The 17430-nt window shown below is 37.9% G+C and overlaps 2 protein-coding genes across 2 annotated transcripts in view; one reads left to right on the top strand and one right to left on the bottom strand.

Moving 5' to 3' along the window:
* The window catches only part of LOC107691118 (peptidyl-prolyl cis-trans isomerase FKBP8-like), a 45966-nt gene extending 41661 nt beyond the window's left edge, over window positions 1-4305 (bottom strand). The window contains exons 1-3 of the mRNA XM_016489593.1: window positions 3588-4305; window positions 2495-2664; window positions 1544-1632 (exon numbers count right to left, since the gene is read on the bottom strand). Of these exons, the coding sequence (XP_016345079.1) occupies window positions 1544-1632; window positions 2495-2664; window positions 3588-4167 (839 nt within the window). The 5' untranslated portion in view covers window positions 4168-4305. The remainder of the gene's footprint in view (window positions 1-1543; window positions 1633-2494; window positions 2665-3587) is intronic.
* A 3439-nt stretch (window positions 4306-7744) lies between these two features.
* The window catches only part of LOC107691117 (RNA polymerase II elongation factor ELL2), a 42626-nt gene continuing 32940 nt past the window's right edge, over window positions 7745-17430 (top strand). The window contains exons 1-2 of the mRNA XM_016489590.1: window positions 7745-7935; window positions 11729-11776. Of these exons, the coding sequence (XP_016345076.1) occupies window positions 7798-7935; window positions 11729-11776 (186 nt within the window). The 5' untranslated portion in view covers window positions 7745-7797. The remainder of the gene's footprint in view (window positions 7936-11728; window positions 11777-17430) is intronic.

Below are 17430 nucleotides of genomic sequence, written 5' to 3'. Positions count from 1 at the left end.
GAGCTTTGTAAAAATCGACGCGTTTCAGAAAGGCAGGGCATAGAGGAGAAACAATAAAGTACATTATGTGGAAAATAATATTTTTTTTTTTACCTTAACCCGCATAAACGCATTTCATTACACCAAATACACAAAATAATGTTCTTTTTAGCAGCATCATATGACCCCTTTAAAGCCTTTGTGTATAATGTGTTATAAAGGGTTATTAAAAGGTATAATGCATTATAATGATTCATAATGTGCATTGTAATACATCATATCTTGTCGTAAATAATTATAACCAAATTTAAAATTCTTAGTGTAACAATGAATTAATATAGTGTTGTAATGTATTAACTGTGGTTACAATTATGAGATTGTACAATGCATTACAAGGCATAATTAATGCATTAAAACTTTGTTTATAATGCATTATAAATAAAGGTTTTAAGTAAAGTGTTACCAAAATATTTAATATACAGTATAAATGTGTATATATACATATGTATATTATTTCCAATATACTACATTCAAAAGTTTGGGCTCAGTAAAAGATTATTTCTTTATTTTTTATTTATTAAAGGAATTAACATTTTTAATCAGCAAGGGTGCCTTAAACTGGTCAAAATTTAAATATTTTTTAAATCTATTTTTAATAAATGCTGTTCTTTTGAACTTTCTATTCATCAATGAATTCTTAAAAAAAAAAATAATAATAATGTTTTCAGCATTGGTAATAAGGAGTATTTCTTTCTTGAGCTCCAAATCAGCATATTAGATGGATTTCTGAAGGATCATGTGTAACTGAAGACTGGACTGCAGTAATGGCTGATGAAAATTACAATTTGACAATATTTTATAATCAAATAAATGCAGACTTAGTGAGCTCACGAGACTTCTATCAAAAACATTTAAAAAAATCTTACCAATATATTTATAGCATTATGTACAGTACTTCTTTATCTGTATATCACCATGTGCATGGGGGTTGCCTGATGAGTCAGTTTTGCCATCATCTGATATATGTCACACATTCCAGAGAATGTGCTGATTCAGACAACACTGTTTTTGTCTTTTTACTTCTGACAAGATACACATCAACAATGTAAGTAGTACTGAACTTACATTTTAATGAGTTTTCACCGTCATGCTGTAAATAAATGAGTGAAGCAAGTGGTTAAACAAAATTATTGCCTTTAGTTGAAGAATTGAGAGGATAGGGGAGGGGAGGAGTTCCTGAATGGTGTTTTGGGAAGGCCATCTGCTCCTGTTCATGGTTCATTAAACAAGCTACTGGGGACAGGCCGTTTGCACTGAGAGCAACAGGTATAAAAGGACTCTGTCCCACCCTGTGAGGATAGAAGCCACTTGACTTTTTCAAACTGATGTCACAAGAGACCCGTTCAGCAGTATCCTCCACCCTCCTTTACTTCCTTCTTGAATTTCTAACTTATAACAGAACGTGAAAGAACCTAAATTCACCAAACATGCTTGCATTTAAGCCCAAAACTCAGTCAGTGTGTATGTTATTGGACAAATAATACAGGTATATTTTTCCTCTTACCTTCCCAGGTGTCCGTAGGTGTATTGTGAGTCTGCAAGCAGTAAAGCAATCTCCCCTTGCGTCATTGAAATGGCGCACTCTTCCAGGGCCTATGCATGCAAAACAGTCACATTTTAAACTTCAGGTAACTCATAGATTTTACTGTATATTCATTGATTAAGGCCGAATCCCAATTCTATTTTATACCCCTTCCCCTTCCCCTACCGCTCCGCCTACCCCTTCCCCTTGTCCCTTGAAACAGAGTGTCAAGGGGTAGGGGTGAAAATATTCCCCTAAGAATTGGGACACCACTACTATGCCGTCACACGTCATCATACGTCGTCTAGCTCCTACAGTACACACACCTATACTGGTGTGCTGGTGTGCATTAGAGCCTTTAATTACAGTTCTATATTAATGCGCTGCTTACTGACACACACACACACACATATACATATCGGAGATCGCGCAGCTGACACATCCAGGAGAAAATAAACTTGTTGTCCCGAAAAATCTTCGTTTGAAGGGCTGTCTGGCCCTTCCCCTTAACCCTACCCATCCAACCAAAAGAGAATCGAGACACCCCTACCCCTTCACGTGAACGCAGAAGGGGGAAGGGCTAAGGGGTAGAATTGGGATTGGGCCTTAGTCTCAACAAGATAACTTAAAGGAAGCAATGCTTATTTGCAGACTTTTAAGGCTTTAATGCAGTCTGAAGTGTCTAAAGAAGTTGGCAAACAATATTGACCTTACTAACATTTCACCGAAAAGTGAATCAGCAAGGAGTTTACTTTTTTCCCAGCCTTGGATAAGAGAACTCACATACAGAACTCAACATGTGAAAACACAGGTTCATCCCTATGGAAAACTCAGCAGGCAGCAGGTGCGAGGTGATTGACAAGATGCAGGCAGGTGTTCCAAGGCTTTGAGTGTGTGTGCGGCTGCCCCTCCTCTGCCTGTCAGGTGCCTCACCTGGTTGACATCTCCCTCTCCGATAATGAAGACCAGCTTGCAGTCTTTCTCCACCACAGTCCTATCCTCCAGCACACCCTGCATTTTCAGTGTGACCTCTTGACCCCAAGCCGGGGTCAGGACATTCTCGGGACTGGCCTGTAACACCTTCTTCCTTAGCAGACAGTTATCTACAGGCGGTTGGGGTAGTGGAGGGAAAACAGGGGGAGGGGAAAGAGATCAACAAGACCCTAAAGCAATAGTGTCAAACTTGAGGATGTTCTTAGGGTGGTGTTAGTGAAGCTGGTTGACCAAGGACGTCTTTCTGGTTAAGCAAGTTAAAGGGATTATTCCCCCCAAAATGAAAATTCTGTCATCATTTGCTCACCCTCATGTCATTCCAAAACTATATGACATTCTTACTTCTGTGAAACACAAAATAATATATTTTAAAGAATGTTTCAACTGTTTTTCTCCAAGTAATGAAAATCTATTGGGTCAAAACAACATCGAACTTTATTGACTTTAATTGTTTGGGCGAAAAACACTAAGACGTGAGGGTGAATAAGTGATGACAGAAATATCATTCTTGAGAGAACTATCCCTTTAAGAAGTTTTTGGGGACATCAGCATAACATGCTGTAGACCAACATCCAAAACATAACATACTAGTAACCAGCAATACTTGTAAAACATGCACTCTTATAGTAGAACAAGGTTCTTCAGATTATTAAAATGTTCTTCACACTGAATATGGGGTCACTGGCGAAATTTTGTGGCCAAAAAGGTCCATTGTTTATTGTCAATAGTGTAGCGATGTACAAAGCATGTATAGCCCCACAGAAGTTACTTTCAAACCTAGCAGCTTTCTGTTGGTCATTACGGTGGATCCCTGTGACCAACTTAAAACCTTTGCGAAATCTACATTGGGAATTCTTTTGTCCTCATTTGAAATTCCCAATTGTGTGAATTTGCCAAACAACACTAAATGTGACTGCACACAAACGTTCACTGAAAAGATCCTTTTTGAGCCCAAAATGTTTCTAATATGGCCTCACTGTAAAAATCCTTTTGGAACTCAAACTAAACAAATACGTCATTGTGGAAATCTTACCTGTAATGTCCTTCCAGTCATCTGCCAGAAACAGCTCCTCAAAGCTGGTGGTGGTCCACTCTTCTATCTCAAAGTCTGGAAAAAGAGTGTCCACTGAGCTGTCCCTTTCTTCCACTGCTTCAATTTCCATAAAACGAACTGTTTTCCCAAAGCTGGGAGTCTTTGTCAGTTTTCTGCTGTCCTCTATGTCTGATTCATTGGTCTCAGGTGGGCTGGTGCGAGAATTTGAGGAGATGGGCTCATTGGTTGGGTCGCTAGCATCTGTTGGCATGTTGCTTAAGTTTTCAGCACACTTCATCTCTTCTGCCACTTTATTATCCATTTCATTTTTCGTCTCACTTCCTTCTTCATTCTTGTTGTCTTCTACTGCTTCCTTCCCACCCTCTTTTTCTGTGATATTCATTCTCTGCAGCTCCATGATTGGTTCTTCAAACACCTGCCAAGGCTGCAAAATAGCTTCTTCACTCTTCACCTCCTGTTTGTCACAAACTGTTTTTACAAACATCTCCGACTCCAACGTTGTCTCCTCTGCTTCTTCAGCTTCTGGTTCCATGTCCCCACACGGTGCTAAGGATACCATTTATCTCTTCTTAAAAGTGCTGAATGTCTTCCCAGCTCACACCAGGTTAGTAGAAATTGATGTCGCTACTGCTCAACTGCCAAACCAATGAGCACCTGTATCCATTACTGACAGCATGTAGTATTATCTAAAGCACGGCGTACACATGGACCCTATTAGAATTATCATGGAAATGCATCGCTACATGACATAAATCCCATCTGAGGTCAGTCCATTTCCTGCAGATTTTGTAAAAGGGTCCTCGTTGAAATTTTTTGCAGTGAAGAATGCAGAAAATGATCAATGGATGAGAATTGTGTTGAAATGTAAAGCCCTACTGGTTAGTAGAGTTGTGTGCAGTGATAATCTGTTGGATTAGAAGAGCAAAATCTAATCTGCCCCAACGTCTGTAAACTTCTTAATGACTTCATCACGTCGTCCCATAATGCAGTTCCCATGAATGCATCCACCAATAAGAGGACTTCAGGGACTGGTTGCTTTTTCATTTATAATATAATGTAGAAATATTTCTCAATAAATACTGTATAAATCTAAATAATATTGCAATGTACACTACCGTTCAAAAGTTTGGATTTGGTAAGATTTTTATTATGCTCCCTAAGGCTGCATTTGTTTGATCAGAAGTACAGTATAATATTGTCATATATTATGGCTGTTTTTTATTATTTTCATTATTTTAGTATATTTTAAAATGTAATTTATTCCTGTCATGTCAACGCAGAATTTTCAGTCTTCATTGTAACATGATCCTTCAGAAATCATACTGACCCCAAAATTTGGTGTGTATTCTAATCCCATTTTAATTATATTGGTAGAACTACATGTAAACAGATATTTGTCTAGCTACTTATCAAAAGTACAGTGAAAAACATTTGCCATATTCTCATGAAGAGAACAGGCATTGACTGAAGATAACACACTCTGAACAGGTTTTTCCAGGTTTGCAACATGCCAAGTGTAGACGAAACATCAATGAGCCATGCATAATTTCAAGACAAGACGAGCCTTTAAATGTCCTTACTTGATTGTTTTACACTTATTAAATCCACAAAACACGCTCAAATACATATTAAAAACAACAATCAATCACTTACACTTGGCTGGCAAAAAAAAAACATTTAGCCTGATTGTCCTTCAAATTAAATGTCAAAATATATGGTAGTTTATTGAGTGAAACATAAACATAAAATTATTGCGCCATTTAGCAGTGTGTCATTAGTGCATTGAATTTAAACTTAAATATTCAGTATAAATACATGGATGTGACTTTATATGCAGCTTTGAGAATGTTGATCTTGGTTTTGTCTCTACAGATGAAACACACTAGAGAGTTTTACTTGCTTTCTGCATTCTCTAGAGGCTGTTGGCACTGTTTATGGCATGAGTAAGATTAGCAAAAAGGCCACAGGACTGATTTCTTATTTAACCTGTGCATTATAATGGCACTTGAACAGCTGTGGTGTTATAGTGTTCTTTTTGTGAATAGTCGCTAAGCTGATGACCAAGCGACTTAACTGTTTGAAACAATGACACTGAATAAAATTGATTAAAAATGACTCATTGTTGTTGTTTTTTAATGTACAAAGGCTAATGTTTGTTTATCAGCTTGGCCAGCTCAAATCTTACAACTGCAGAATCTTGGCAACTAGATTCTCTGCAAATGCCAAATGTAAAATCCCCAAACATTTATAAGAAAAATAGGTGGAAATTAAGGGAGTTTCAGAGAACAAACTCATTACAAATCAAGTCCTGATGAATGAAATATGAGGTATATTGTAAGTTATAATATTTTATTCATTATCCTGGATTTACAATGTGTTGACTATTTTTTTTCTGTAAGTTGCTTATCTTATTTAAAGTGCAACCTGACACCAGTGAATCTCATGTACTTTAATCTCTATTTAGATCCATTCCTAAGACTCTGACACTTAAGGTATGGATCTGTTTGGCAAGTGCTTGTACACGTCTGTATATTTAATGTAAATTTACACAGAACATTGAAGCTCATGGAATAATATTCCAAAGCAATCAGAGAGTCAGCGGCATTTTTTATAAACCACAATCTGAGGTAACATATATTGTTTGTCCAGCCGGCTTCAGATGTCCCTGTATCTCAGACAGCCATATGGCAAGTAGAGTTTCCATTAGAGACTACGAGAGAGCTCCTTAATCCAAAGGCCCAAGCACCTTGTCTGTTGGGGATTATGTCTTTCCAATTAGCCTAAATTCTGTATTTTTCCCCTCACTGTCCATTTCACCTCATCTGTTTGTAAGCTTAAAAGGTGCAGATGATTGCCTGGCTAGATTAAGTGAATCATTTTTCTGTATGCACATTTTAATCTAGTTTAAAATGACAGTCTGAGCTTTTCCTCATCATTTTGTTCACAGAACATTTATTTAATACCATGTAATTCCCGAGATTTGTATTTGCCGCTGCAATGAATTTCTCTCAGACATACCCATATTTGTTTGTTTTATCTTTGACTGATAACTGTTGTTTTTCAACTGACTGGTTTCAAGAGAATATTTTATTAGGTTTGCAGGCGGAAAAGCTGATTTAACATGCAGAGTTTTGTTCATACATGAAATTGAGATTTTTTTGGATGACTTCAATGCCCATGTATAATTTAATTCTGGTAATATTTATATACTGTAATTTATTTACAAGTTACATTTATTTGTATATAAGAAGACTGTGTACCTTCACAGGTATTTAGGAAGTTAGTCTATTTCAATTAATAAGTGGGGTTGAGTGGGCCGTAAATTTAAGAACTTCTCTATATACAGTAGTGGCCAAATATAATGTCCGGCCTAGAAAAATAGATATCTTCGCCCTCTATTCAAACATTTTATTATTAAAAATTTTGTAAAAAGCAAAGTTGTGAAGTTGTGCCTGGAGTGTAAAACTAATGTACATGCATAATTGTTTTATTTGTAATAATGCAATGAAACATGGCAAATTGTGTCACACAAAGATGCATGACACATGCACAAAACTTGGTGAGTACGGCTCTGGAGAATATATATTCTGATATTTAATAATAATAATAATGATAAATTAATTAATTTAGATTTTCTGTACTTTTTTTTTTTTTGTCAAATAATTTTGTCAGTTACATTTCTTAACCAAGTTAGTTTTTTTTATTTTATTTGCAATTTTGTTTTTGCTGGGTCATATAGCACTGCAAGAACATGGATTAATGTTAATGTATCTTTACTTTCTTTACTTCAGGTGCGGGTGCACATCCACATATTTGGAGACCTGGCAGCTCATGGGATATGTCTTATTCAATATTTTAAACTGATTTTTTTTTTTTTTTTGTGATGTACACAACTTATGAGTAAAAGTCATGTTTAATATCCTCAGTACAAGCTGTCCAGTAGAACTAGGAATGTTTTTTTTTCTTTATTATATTCCTTGTCAAATACACTAAATCGAACGTTATCATCCTAATAAGCTGAGTTAGACCACTATGTCTAATTCTGAAATACATATGATTATCGTTTGTGCGTACGTGCGTGTGTGTGTGCGTCTGTGTGTCTATGACGTCCCCACAACGCTCTCTCGTAACCCCGCCCAGCGGAGAGACGCTTGAACTAGAATGTCGCTAGTTCACCTCAGTTCCAGACATGGCAGCGTTGAGACAGGAGCGTCGGTATGGACTCTCCTGTGGAAAGATTCATAAAAGCATTCCCAATAAAACCATCTTTCACGTCAAGCTAACCGACACGGCCATCCGGACGCTGGAGGCTTATAAGAATCTCAAGGTAACGCATTTAGTTTTATTTCGTGTTTATTTACTCCACTGACATCAATGGAACAGAAAGAAAAGTTCAGAACTCAGAACTTGAAAACATTTCCTCCCGTTAGTTGTTTGTAAAGTGTTGATTTATTTAACCAGAGTCCGTCGCTTTAAGTGCCATATGCTGTTTTACCAGGGACAGATAGTAACAGGAGGAAATCGGACACATCCCGTTTTTACTGTTCCGTTAAAGTTCGTTTTATTTAGTTTTGCTTATCTATTTTTTCTAAGCTGTTACAAAATAAAAGAACATGTCAGTCGTGTTTTTTTTTTTGTTTCGTTAAGCCAGTTGGAATTGGCTTTACGAAATCTCCTGTTTTCCACTTTAGATTCAAAGTCGCCGCTTTATTCCTTCTGGCAAATGATACGAAATGTAACATGGCACTGTCTTAATGCTAAACACGGCATTACTTATTATAATTATGATAATTTTAAACCGAAGATGATAATTGTTTCTTTTACTCATAACACTCACGGGGATCTTACGGTCTGAGAGGGGCTCAAGGCTCAAGCTCGATCTTATGAACTATAAACCTTGAGTAGCATTTAGTAATTGAAATAGCCTTTGAGATTGCTGCCTTTCATTTCCCTATCAAATATTTTATTTGACTCATATTCGAGAGTAACGCCTCAATTTACTGCAAAGGTTTAGTGAACTACAAAAAAAAGCGCATGTAACCTAGTGTTGTCTCTATATGTGGTGTTTAAGTTTGTAATTGCTTCTTGAATTGATTGACTTAAATAGGCCTATGGAAATTGCTTGACATAGATTAAATCCAAATGATGTTTTTAAGTCACTATTTATGTTGTTACAAACCTCTACGACTTTGTTTCTTCCGCAGAACACAAAAGGAAGATGTTCTATAGAATGACAGCCTCAGTCCTCATTCACTTTCATTGTTGAAAAAAAACAAACATGCAATGTAAGTGAATGCGGACTTGAGGCTGTCAGTCACTAACATTTCCTTTTGTGTTCTATGAAAGAAAGAAAGTCAGCCGCGTTTTAAACGGCATGCGGATGAGATGACAGAATTTATTTTAAGGGGACTATCCCTTTAAATGTCATGTTTGCCTCACGTAAAGGTAATTCCTCGTAAGCCGTCTTTTTGCAAGTTAAACGCAGTTCAGTAATCAATACACAATTTGTCACCGTCGGCTCGACAGCACAGATTCCAGTAATATCAGTACCTCAGCGGTAAAACGTGTAGGCTACGCCAGCTGGACGGGGCACTTGGCCAGTTAGCCTTATCTCAACTCAAGCGCTTCTTGTAGATGATTGGACGTTAAAGGTGTATTTTTGTTGGCGTGCTCTGTCGTATTGTTGTTGGTCCTTTAAACGCTTGGACGCCGTCCCGATGTCATCGCTCATTGGTCAGTCAGTCAGGCGTGTAGAATGTCGTCTGACCCAATCAGAATACGAGAAGACTTCCTCGCGCTTGCAACAGGAGCTCGATAATGAATGTTCTATTGTCAATCATATGTGACCTAGTAGAAAGAGTGAAAAGTAGAAGTAAATATGTTGGTCAGTCTTTTGTTTAATTTTTATAACTACCCCATTTGATATGCCAGAACGTTTTTAATAACTTTCAGTCACAATAATGCAGCTGACAGTCTGTTAGTGTCAGAAATTTGGGGCACTTGTTGGTAAAAATGCATTAAAATTCAAAATGCAGTGACATAAAAATGCCCTCTACTATGAATTCCTCTGTTTTTCATTTGCGTTATACTTAATTATATTTAGTTCCAAGCCTAGTTATACACATTATTGCATAAAATATAAATTGAAGTTCATTAAATTTTATAGGTAAGAAGTAATCAGAAGTAATCATATGATGACCCGGGTTTTGTTTTGCATATTAGTATGTTTATTAATTACAAATGAGGTCAAAAGAAAGAAAACAACTATAACAAAGATGATTTATCATATTAATACCAAAGACACGGTCAAGTCAGGTCATTAGATACTTCAGTGTCCTCCTCTGATCTGTGCTCATTATGTTCTTAGAAGCTTTCACTGCACCAGAATAGAAAACAAAGTTCAAGTTAGATACAGCAGCACCACCACCCCCTTCAGTAATGTTTAGCCACTAATCCGACCACATGACAGCAAACGCAGAACCAATAAGCCTGTATGTTTTAATAAGCAACTTGAGCTGCACTGTATGTGTAGAGTGACATGGCGGCCTCTCCCTGTAACATCCATAATAGATAAACATGCTTGTTGACTAAAGCTCCAGCTGTACCTTGAAGATAATAAGTGCTATCTTTTGACCTTGCTTAATGGTTTCGAGCTATGCTGGGGGAAGCCTACGTTTTTTTTCCTTCATTGTTTCTCAGCAATTTATGTTAGTGATGCGAATGAGTCTGTTTTGTATATATGTCGTTAATGCTCCTGGACGTTGGACCGAGCTGAGTTTTAAAAGCTAAGCAGGAGATTGTTATATAAAAGGCCTATTTGTACACACTTTATGTGGTGGACAAAAACCACAGGGTAGATAATGTCCAGGCTTGCTTGATTTCGTCTGATGCATCTTCAGAAAAAAGATGAAATGCTTTTTGTAACTTACCTTTAGTCCTAATTAGTGCTAAGAACCCAATTCAACATTTGGTGGTTAAAAGCTTTTCCCATGATGTTTGCCCTGTCCCACCCCCACTTCTTCTACAAGTTTTCACACACTCAACATCCTCACACTCATCCACGCCTCACACAATAACACATTTGATTGACTCATGTAAGGTCTTTCAAGTCCAGATTTATTAATTGGACGCATTTCAGTGCAGATTAGCAAAGCCCGGCCTTGATCTTTAGGCTCGCAAAAGCAGAACCATGACACTGCCGAGAGGCCAGTGTCAGCCAGCCTTTCATTCTCTCAGAAACCACCCCCCTCACTCGCAGTCTGCATGAATTAATACAGGAGAGAACTGTGCCTCTGTCAACGGGGGCAAGAAAGTAAGAGGAGACTGTAATTACTGTGAAGGGAGGCTAGTAGGTAGGCATGATATTTCACTGAAGTTAGTACCTAAACAGGGGTTGTGGAAATGCTGGCATTGTGGGTAAACAATTAAGAAAATGATTGTATGACTTACTTTCTTCTGTGGAGCAAGCACATTGGAAAAATGTTTTTTGGCCATACAATGAAAGTTAATTGTGTTGATTTGGGCTCCACTGACTTTTATTATATGGACAAAAACGTTTCTTCAAAATGTCATTTTTTGTTTCATAGAAGAAAGTCACACAGGTAGAGTAAATGATGACAGAATTTTCAGTTTTTCCTTACTTCAATGTAAGGCTGGTACAAAACATTTGCATTATTTTTGTTAACCCTCATAATGCATTCAAAATCTGCATACGTCTTGCATTTGCATGAACTTGGTGGAATGTAAGCTTATAAAACATTCATAATGTAAACCATATTGCCATTAATCAGTGAATGCACAAAAATGTTGTATTACTGAATATTACTATGTTATTATCATGTAATTACTGCGTTACCACCTTTTTATTCATTAAAAAAAATATATATATATACATGTTTGGAAAATTTTGCATCTTATATGAATTGATAGTAGTGGTGCATGTTGCAAGTTTGGTTCTCATACTAAAAAAAAAAAAAAATTTAAATGATGTTTATTTTCCAGCTTAGAAATTCAGCTGGAGATCATTCATTTCCAAGATTTCATCTTTGGTTTCTAATCCTTTATATAATAATAGTAGATGCTAACCAACCTCTACTTACCTTTTTTTCTTCTGTCCCCAGGGGTCCTTACAAAATCAGCCGGCAATTTGCTTCAAGGGGAACCAGGGGGTAAGATGAATGCGTTTTTCCTCACCCCTCCTGATGCCTAAAAATTGCAATGCTTTAATTAGACCTGATTGTCGAGTCGTGCAGCAAAAAACTCACGGCACCCCTCAGCCGCCTGCATACTCCCTCAATATTTCATGAGCTCCTAAACCATCGCCTGAAATGGAGAAGGAACTGTAGCCTGCAGTGACGCCACCCTTAGGGCCTGCCCGACTAGATTGGGAGCATTTATATAATTGTAGCAGCACGCATGTTCATAAGCACAATTATGAGTCGTAAATTAGGAAAGTGTCATCGTTTGGATGCGATTCCTGGGATCGTAACATTTGCAGGCCAGTGGTTTGGTTTTTATGAGAGTGTTGTTATTTACCGCTAATAAAATTGGCAGTGGCGTGCAGTCACACTGTACGACCTAGGTGGATTTTTGGTAGGGGGTGCATTCCAGTGAAACGGCTGTAAAGAAAGATGCCTGTGTCTAACCGGATTAGCACATTCAGCAGTAGCACACCTCCCCATCAGCGCCTGCTTGCCACAATCAGCCCCGTCTAAAACATATCCAGAAGCGGGACAGGAAAGGGACTCGCTCCGGACACAAACGGTAGACTGTGCTTGCGGTCGGAAGCCCGGGAGAGGCTACTCAACACCCGCGAGCTGCTCACCAGGTTACTGGGTCAGACTGACGACTGGAAAGGCTTTGTCAAGAGCTCTGGGAAGAGGTGGGGGTGTTGGTTAACCCAAGGGAGCCTCTTGTGTCTCTATGCCTGTTGTCTCAGTGGAGACATGAAAGACCTGCGACAAGGAGGGGGATAACCATGGCCGCCGTGTTTCCTGAAGCATCGTTCGACCCCCACAAATTCCACAATTATAGTATGCAAAATGCTGTCACATGTAGTCAAGCAATATCTGATCTAATTAAGTTTCTTTCCCTTTTAAAATTGGAGTAGCATAGTTGTGTCAAGTGTGTAACAGTGGAATCCGTTCTAATTGTCGAATTAGATTTAGTGATTATATCTTTAGCCCATTACATATTCAAATTGTCTGCACTGAATTTAAGCGTTCATCCCCTCCTCCTCAGATAATGGGCTGCTGGGCATTAATGAGGTGTTTGAGCCGAGTGTGTGTGTGCGCGCACATGTGTGTTTGCATGTGTGTCAGGGTGACAAATTAAGCTATTACAGCTGGGAGTAGGGAGTGATGTTAAGTCCACGCTACTGAAACCATGTTATCAGTCATTCTATTAGCCGTAACCTCGGGATGCTTTCACTTAACTCAGGTTTGATATAATATGGGGTATCATAGTTTTACAACGGATGGATATCTTTGAACAGCACTCGGGAGATACACGTTCCCATTTCTGGTCCTACTTAGCCAGGTAATTTTCTTCCACCTGCAGGAGGGCTCCCCCATACCAGGGAATTCCCATAAACCTTGTCCTGGCTTGTCTCCAGATCTTTGAGGTGCAATGTGGAAAAGTCAGGAAGTGCCCTGCTGAGGATTGTCAGTGGCCATTTTCCACTAACTTGAAGTGATACTACACCCAAAAACTGAAGGAAAATACTGTCATCATTTACTTCTCATGTTGCTCCAACCTCTGTATCACTTTCTTTCTGCTGTGGAATATAAAATAATTTTGAATTATTTTGAAAAATGTTGGTAACCGCATGGTTTTGGGTCTCATTGACTTCTCTAGACCTGAAATTGTTTGGCTACAAGTATTCTTCAAAATATCTTTTGTGCTCCACAGAAGAAAGAAATGTGTACAGATTTGGAACGACATGAGGGTGAGTAAAATGATGACAGAATTTTCCATTTTTGGTGGACTATCCAACTGACAGTGCCTTGATAATGCACGCTCATGTGGCAGTTAACAAATAATTTAGCCATCATTGGGTTTTTACAGATGGGGAGCTTCAATTTGCTCGATTCTCTCCATCTGTGGAGGAGGATGATGCAACTGACGAGAAATAACACAAGAAAAGATGTTTAGAGTAGTAAAATTCCTTTCATATTGAAGGGAGTGATCCCCAATCCTGGAGGATTTATGGAATCTGAATGCCTTTGATGGTGTCACTAGGGATGTTCGGGTTCAGTTCGGATTCTCAAAGACTGGGATTTCACATCATGCAGCCTCATTTTCTTTTGTTAATTGGATTTTTGCTGCACAAAATTAGTTATCCAGAGGCTACAAATATAGATGTCTGTCACAATAAACAGAAACGGTTCTCACAGAGTAAAATATGAAGGAATAATGGCAGTGTCCTGCGGTTTGACAAGCTATATCTGACTTTTTTCCCCTTTGGTTGTATTATACATACATTTTTATGATCTTTTATTAATCAAGAAACTAAAACATGGGCATAAGTGAGAGAGCATATTAAATTATGAGAGCGTATTATTATGCAGAATTGTGCACTGCATGTTGCATTGCACAATTTTCATAATTCTTTTATGGGTCAGCGACAAATTAGTATGTCTGAGAATGATGGATGTCTGTGTTGAAAAAGAGAAAGCTTTCGAAAATCTAGTTAAAACACATTTGCCAAGTTCTTAAATGTGGTTTTTGTATTCATGTTGGTATGATATATTTTTGGAAAACTTTTGTGCCATTTTCAAAACGAAACTTCTACATGGTTCTGCAAAATAATATGCTCTCTATTTAATATGCTCCCTCACTTACGGCTATGTATCGGTTTTTCTATTGATAACAATGCATGTATAAAATTATGTCATTGTTAATCTAAAAATGTCAAGCGCTGTAACCTTCAAATAAAAAGTCATTTTTCTTGCATATTAAATAGACCATATTCAGGGTGACACCATATTTAATTTGAGGCATTCAAAAGCCAGAACTAACCATGTCAAAACAAGATATACATAAAAAACAGGAAGGGGGCCAACACTTTTTCACACCACTGTATATAAAATTGTCATTTGAGTACGTCAATGAGTCTTATAGTTGATGTTTGTGATATTCCTATTTTTTTAGTTATACCAGTTATATCAAAATTAATTTAGATTCAAAAATCGAAAACATGTTCATTATAGTTTTTAAAATGAAATTTTAATGTATTTTTGAATAACATAATAGATCTAGACAAAAAGTGTCACATCATTGACTGTTTAACTAAAAAAACACCCGTTTATGACTATGAGCAGACGGTCCAACATCAGCATGTATTTATGCATTCCTAAAAGGTTTACTTTGTGTGTGTGTATGTGTGTGTGTTCTGTGGCATGAGGCTACGTTTGCACGACAATGGTGTAGTCAAAAACGGAAAAGGTTTTCCCTTGCATTTTTTAAAAGTTTCACGTATACACAACAACATTTTAAAAACGATTCGCGTTTACACACATCCATGAAAACGGCCAAAAACGCTGTATTACGTATGCCAGGCCAGTAGTTGGCTCTGTCACCTTGTTAGTAAACAGTACCTGTAGGGAAGTGACGATTAAATAATGTAGGACTATATGATGCATCTCCGCTGTTGGTTGTAATATTTGTGAAGTAAATCCACACTTTGATGAAGAAGCGTTAGCAAACTCTTGAGCAGCAACAACAGTACCATATACTCCGCCATTGTTGTGTATGTTTGTTCGTGCTTGCCTTTAAAATCGACATGTACTGCGCATGTCCACATACCTAATGGGGTGGGAATCACCAGAGGCCCCAGGATACGATATTATCACGATACTTGTGTCACAATACAATATTATTGAGATTTTAAATATATTGCGATATTCTCCGATATATTGCATTTTATTACCTTTTTCCAACTTCAAATTATGTCCCCAAATGAAAACTTGGCAACCTTTACCTAAAAAGAAACATTCCTCAGTTTGTTTATCTCACTCCAATGTTATTGTTGCAGTGCAAAATGGGATTGTCAAGCAGACAAAATGACCAACACGTTCATGAATACCTGTCATAAATGTTGTATGCACCTGGCAAACTCAACTATTTGTATTACAGTCTAGTCTAGTCCACCTTAATTAAATGTAAACAGGTATGCACTGCTGGGCTACTACAGGTATTTAGAACAATGCAACTTGAACTTGTACAAAAAAGTTGTGCAGACCCTTTAGCAATTGGGGCATTTGAAAGTAAATTACTGTTAAATTTAAAAATAAAAATGCTACATTTAAATTAAACATAACATGTACTCTTAAAGTAAACAATGTGCAACAGGTATGCATTGCTGTGCTCTTTTACTTTCATTTATTCCATGGTCTGTTGGAATTCTTGATTCTGATTGGCTGGCAGATATGCATTAAAACTGTTTAATGCACAGGTAGTTCCAAGTCAGTTTAATTACCGTTCTATATTAATACGTCGCTGCATTAATTGACACACACAAATGCACACACATCACTCGCACGGAGAGAGAGATCCCGCTGCGCACACAGAAACATTCAGGAGTAAGTTAGGCCAACATAAACTTGTCAACGCTGCCCCGCTACTTTTATTAATAAAATGGCTTAGATACTGGATCACTGCATTATATTCCTCAGCAACGAGGAGGTAAAATCTCTGTTTAAGTAACTAAACTCACAACTTCATTGTTTGTAGAGAGAGACGCACAGACGCAGGTAATTCACACACACAGCTGTCATTTTTCTCTCTTTCTCTCTCTCCAAAAAACGATCGATAATTAATTCAAATAAATGTTATAATTCTGTAATTCTATAATTCCGTAACAGACGTGTTACTAGTTTTAACTTGTCTATAACTAGGCAAATGACCATGGAATAAGTGGGATAATCAACGGCTTGCCGTGCATTAAAGGATTTTGGGAAAAAAAGTCAACACCAACATCTAGTGGACTGTAAAGAAATTGTATAATACTACCAAATAGTATAATAAAAGACCGATACTTGGTGTCTGTGCATAGATACTGTATTGCCACGGAAAATATCGTGATACTATGCTATATCGATTTTTTCCCCCACCCCTAATACCTAACACGTACTACGCACGTGCATGACATCACCGTTTTCAAAGATTCCCGTTTTGGGTGTTTACACGGAAACGATAACGGTGCCCTTTTCAAAAACGTGCACTTTGAAACCCGTTTTCAAAAATATGCATTTTCAGTCCCCAAAATGCCGTTGTCGTGTAAACGAACAGTCAAAACGCATAAAAAGTTTCCCGTATTTGTCTGAAAACATTGTAGTGTAAACGGCCCCTTAGTTTGTGTTGGGAGGTGGGGGTAAAGCGTTTCTCTCTGAGATGTTCTCATGGTAAATGTGTGGGAAGGTTTAGCTTCCCCCACCCGTCTGTCCCTCTCGTCATCGCTGTGATTGTCTCAACCTGATCCTCTCTTTTCTCTCACTGTGATTCACCAGTTCTCCATCTCGCACCTCCGATGAGTGTGTGTACGTGAGAGTGTGATGGTGTCTCAGAGAGTGTGTATTAGAGTACATTAGTATGTATTCACAGGGTCCTCAATAGTATAGCTTACTCACTGGATCCAAGGACGAGGGAGCACCCCTATACTAAAATTTGGCTTGGGACCTGTGCATTTTGTATGTGTGGTCATTTCTGTTTGTGTGTCTTTTAGTTTCTGTGCTTGTCCAAGGTAGGGCCTGTGTGTGTGTGTGTGTGTGTGTGTGTGTGTGTGTGTGTGTGTGTGTGTGTGTGTGCTGAGCGCGCACTATTT

Source organism: Sinocyclocheilus anshuiensis, unplaced genomic scaffold (assembly GCF_001515605.1).
Source record: "Sinocyclocheilus anshuiensis isolate Anshui unplaced genomic scaffold, SAMN03320099.WGS_v1.1 scaffold2, whole genome shotgun sequence".
Taxonomy (NCBI): Eukaryota; Metazoa; Chordata; class Actinopteri; order Cypriniformes; family Cyprinidae; genus Sinocyclocheilus; species Sinocyclocheilus anshuiensis.
The sequence above is the reverse complement of the archived record's forward strand: the minus strand, read 5'-3'. Positions and strand labels throughout refer to the sequence as shown.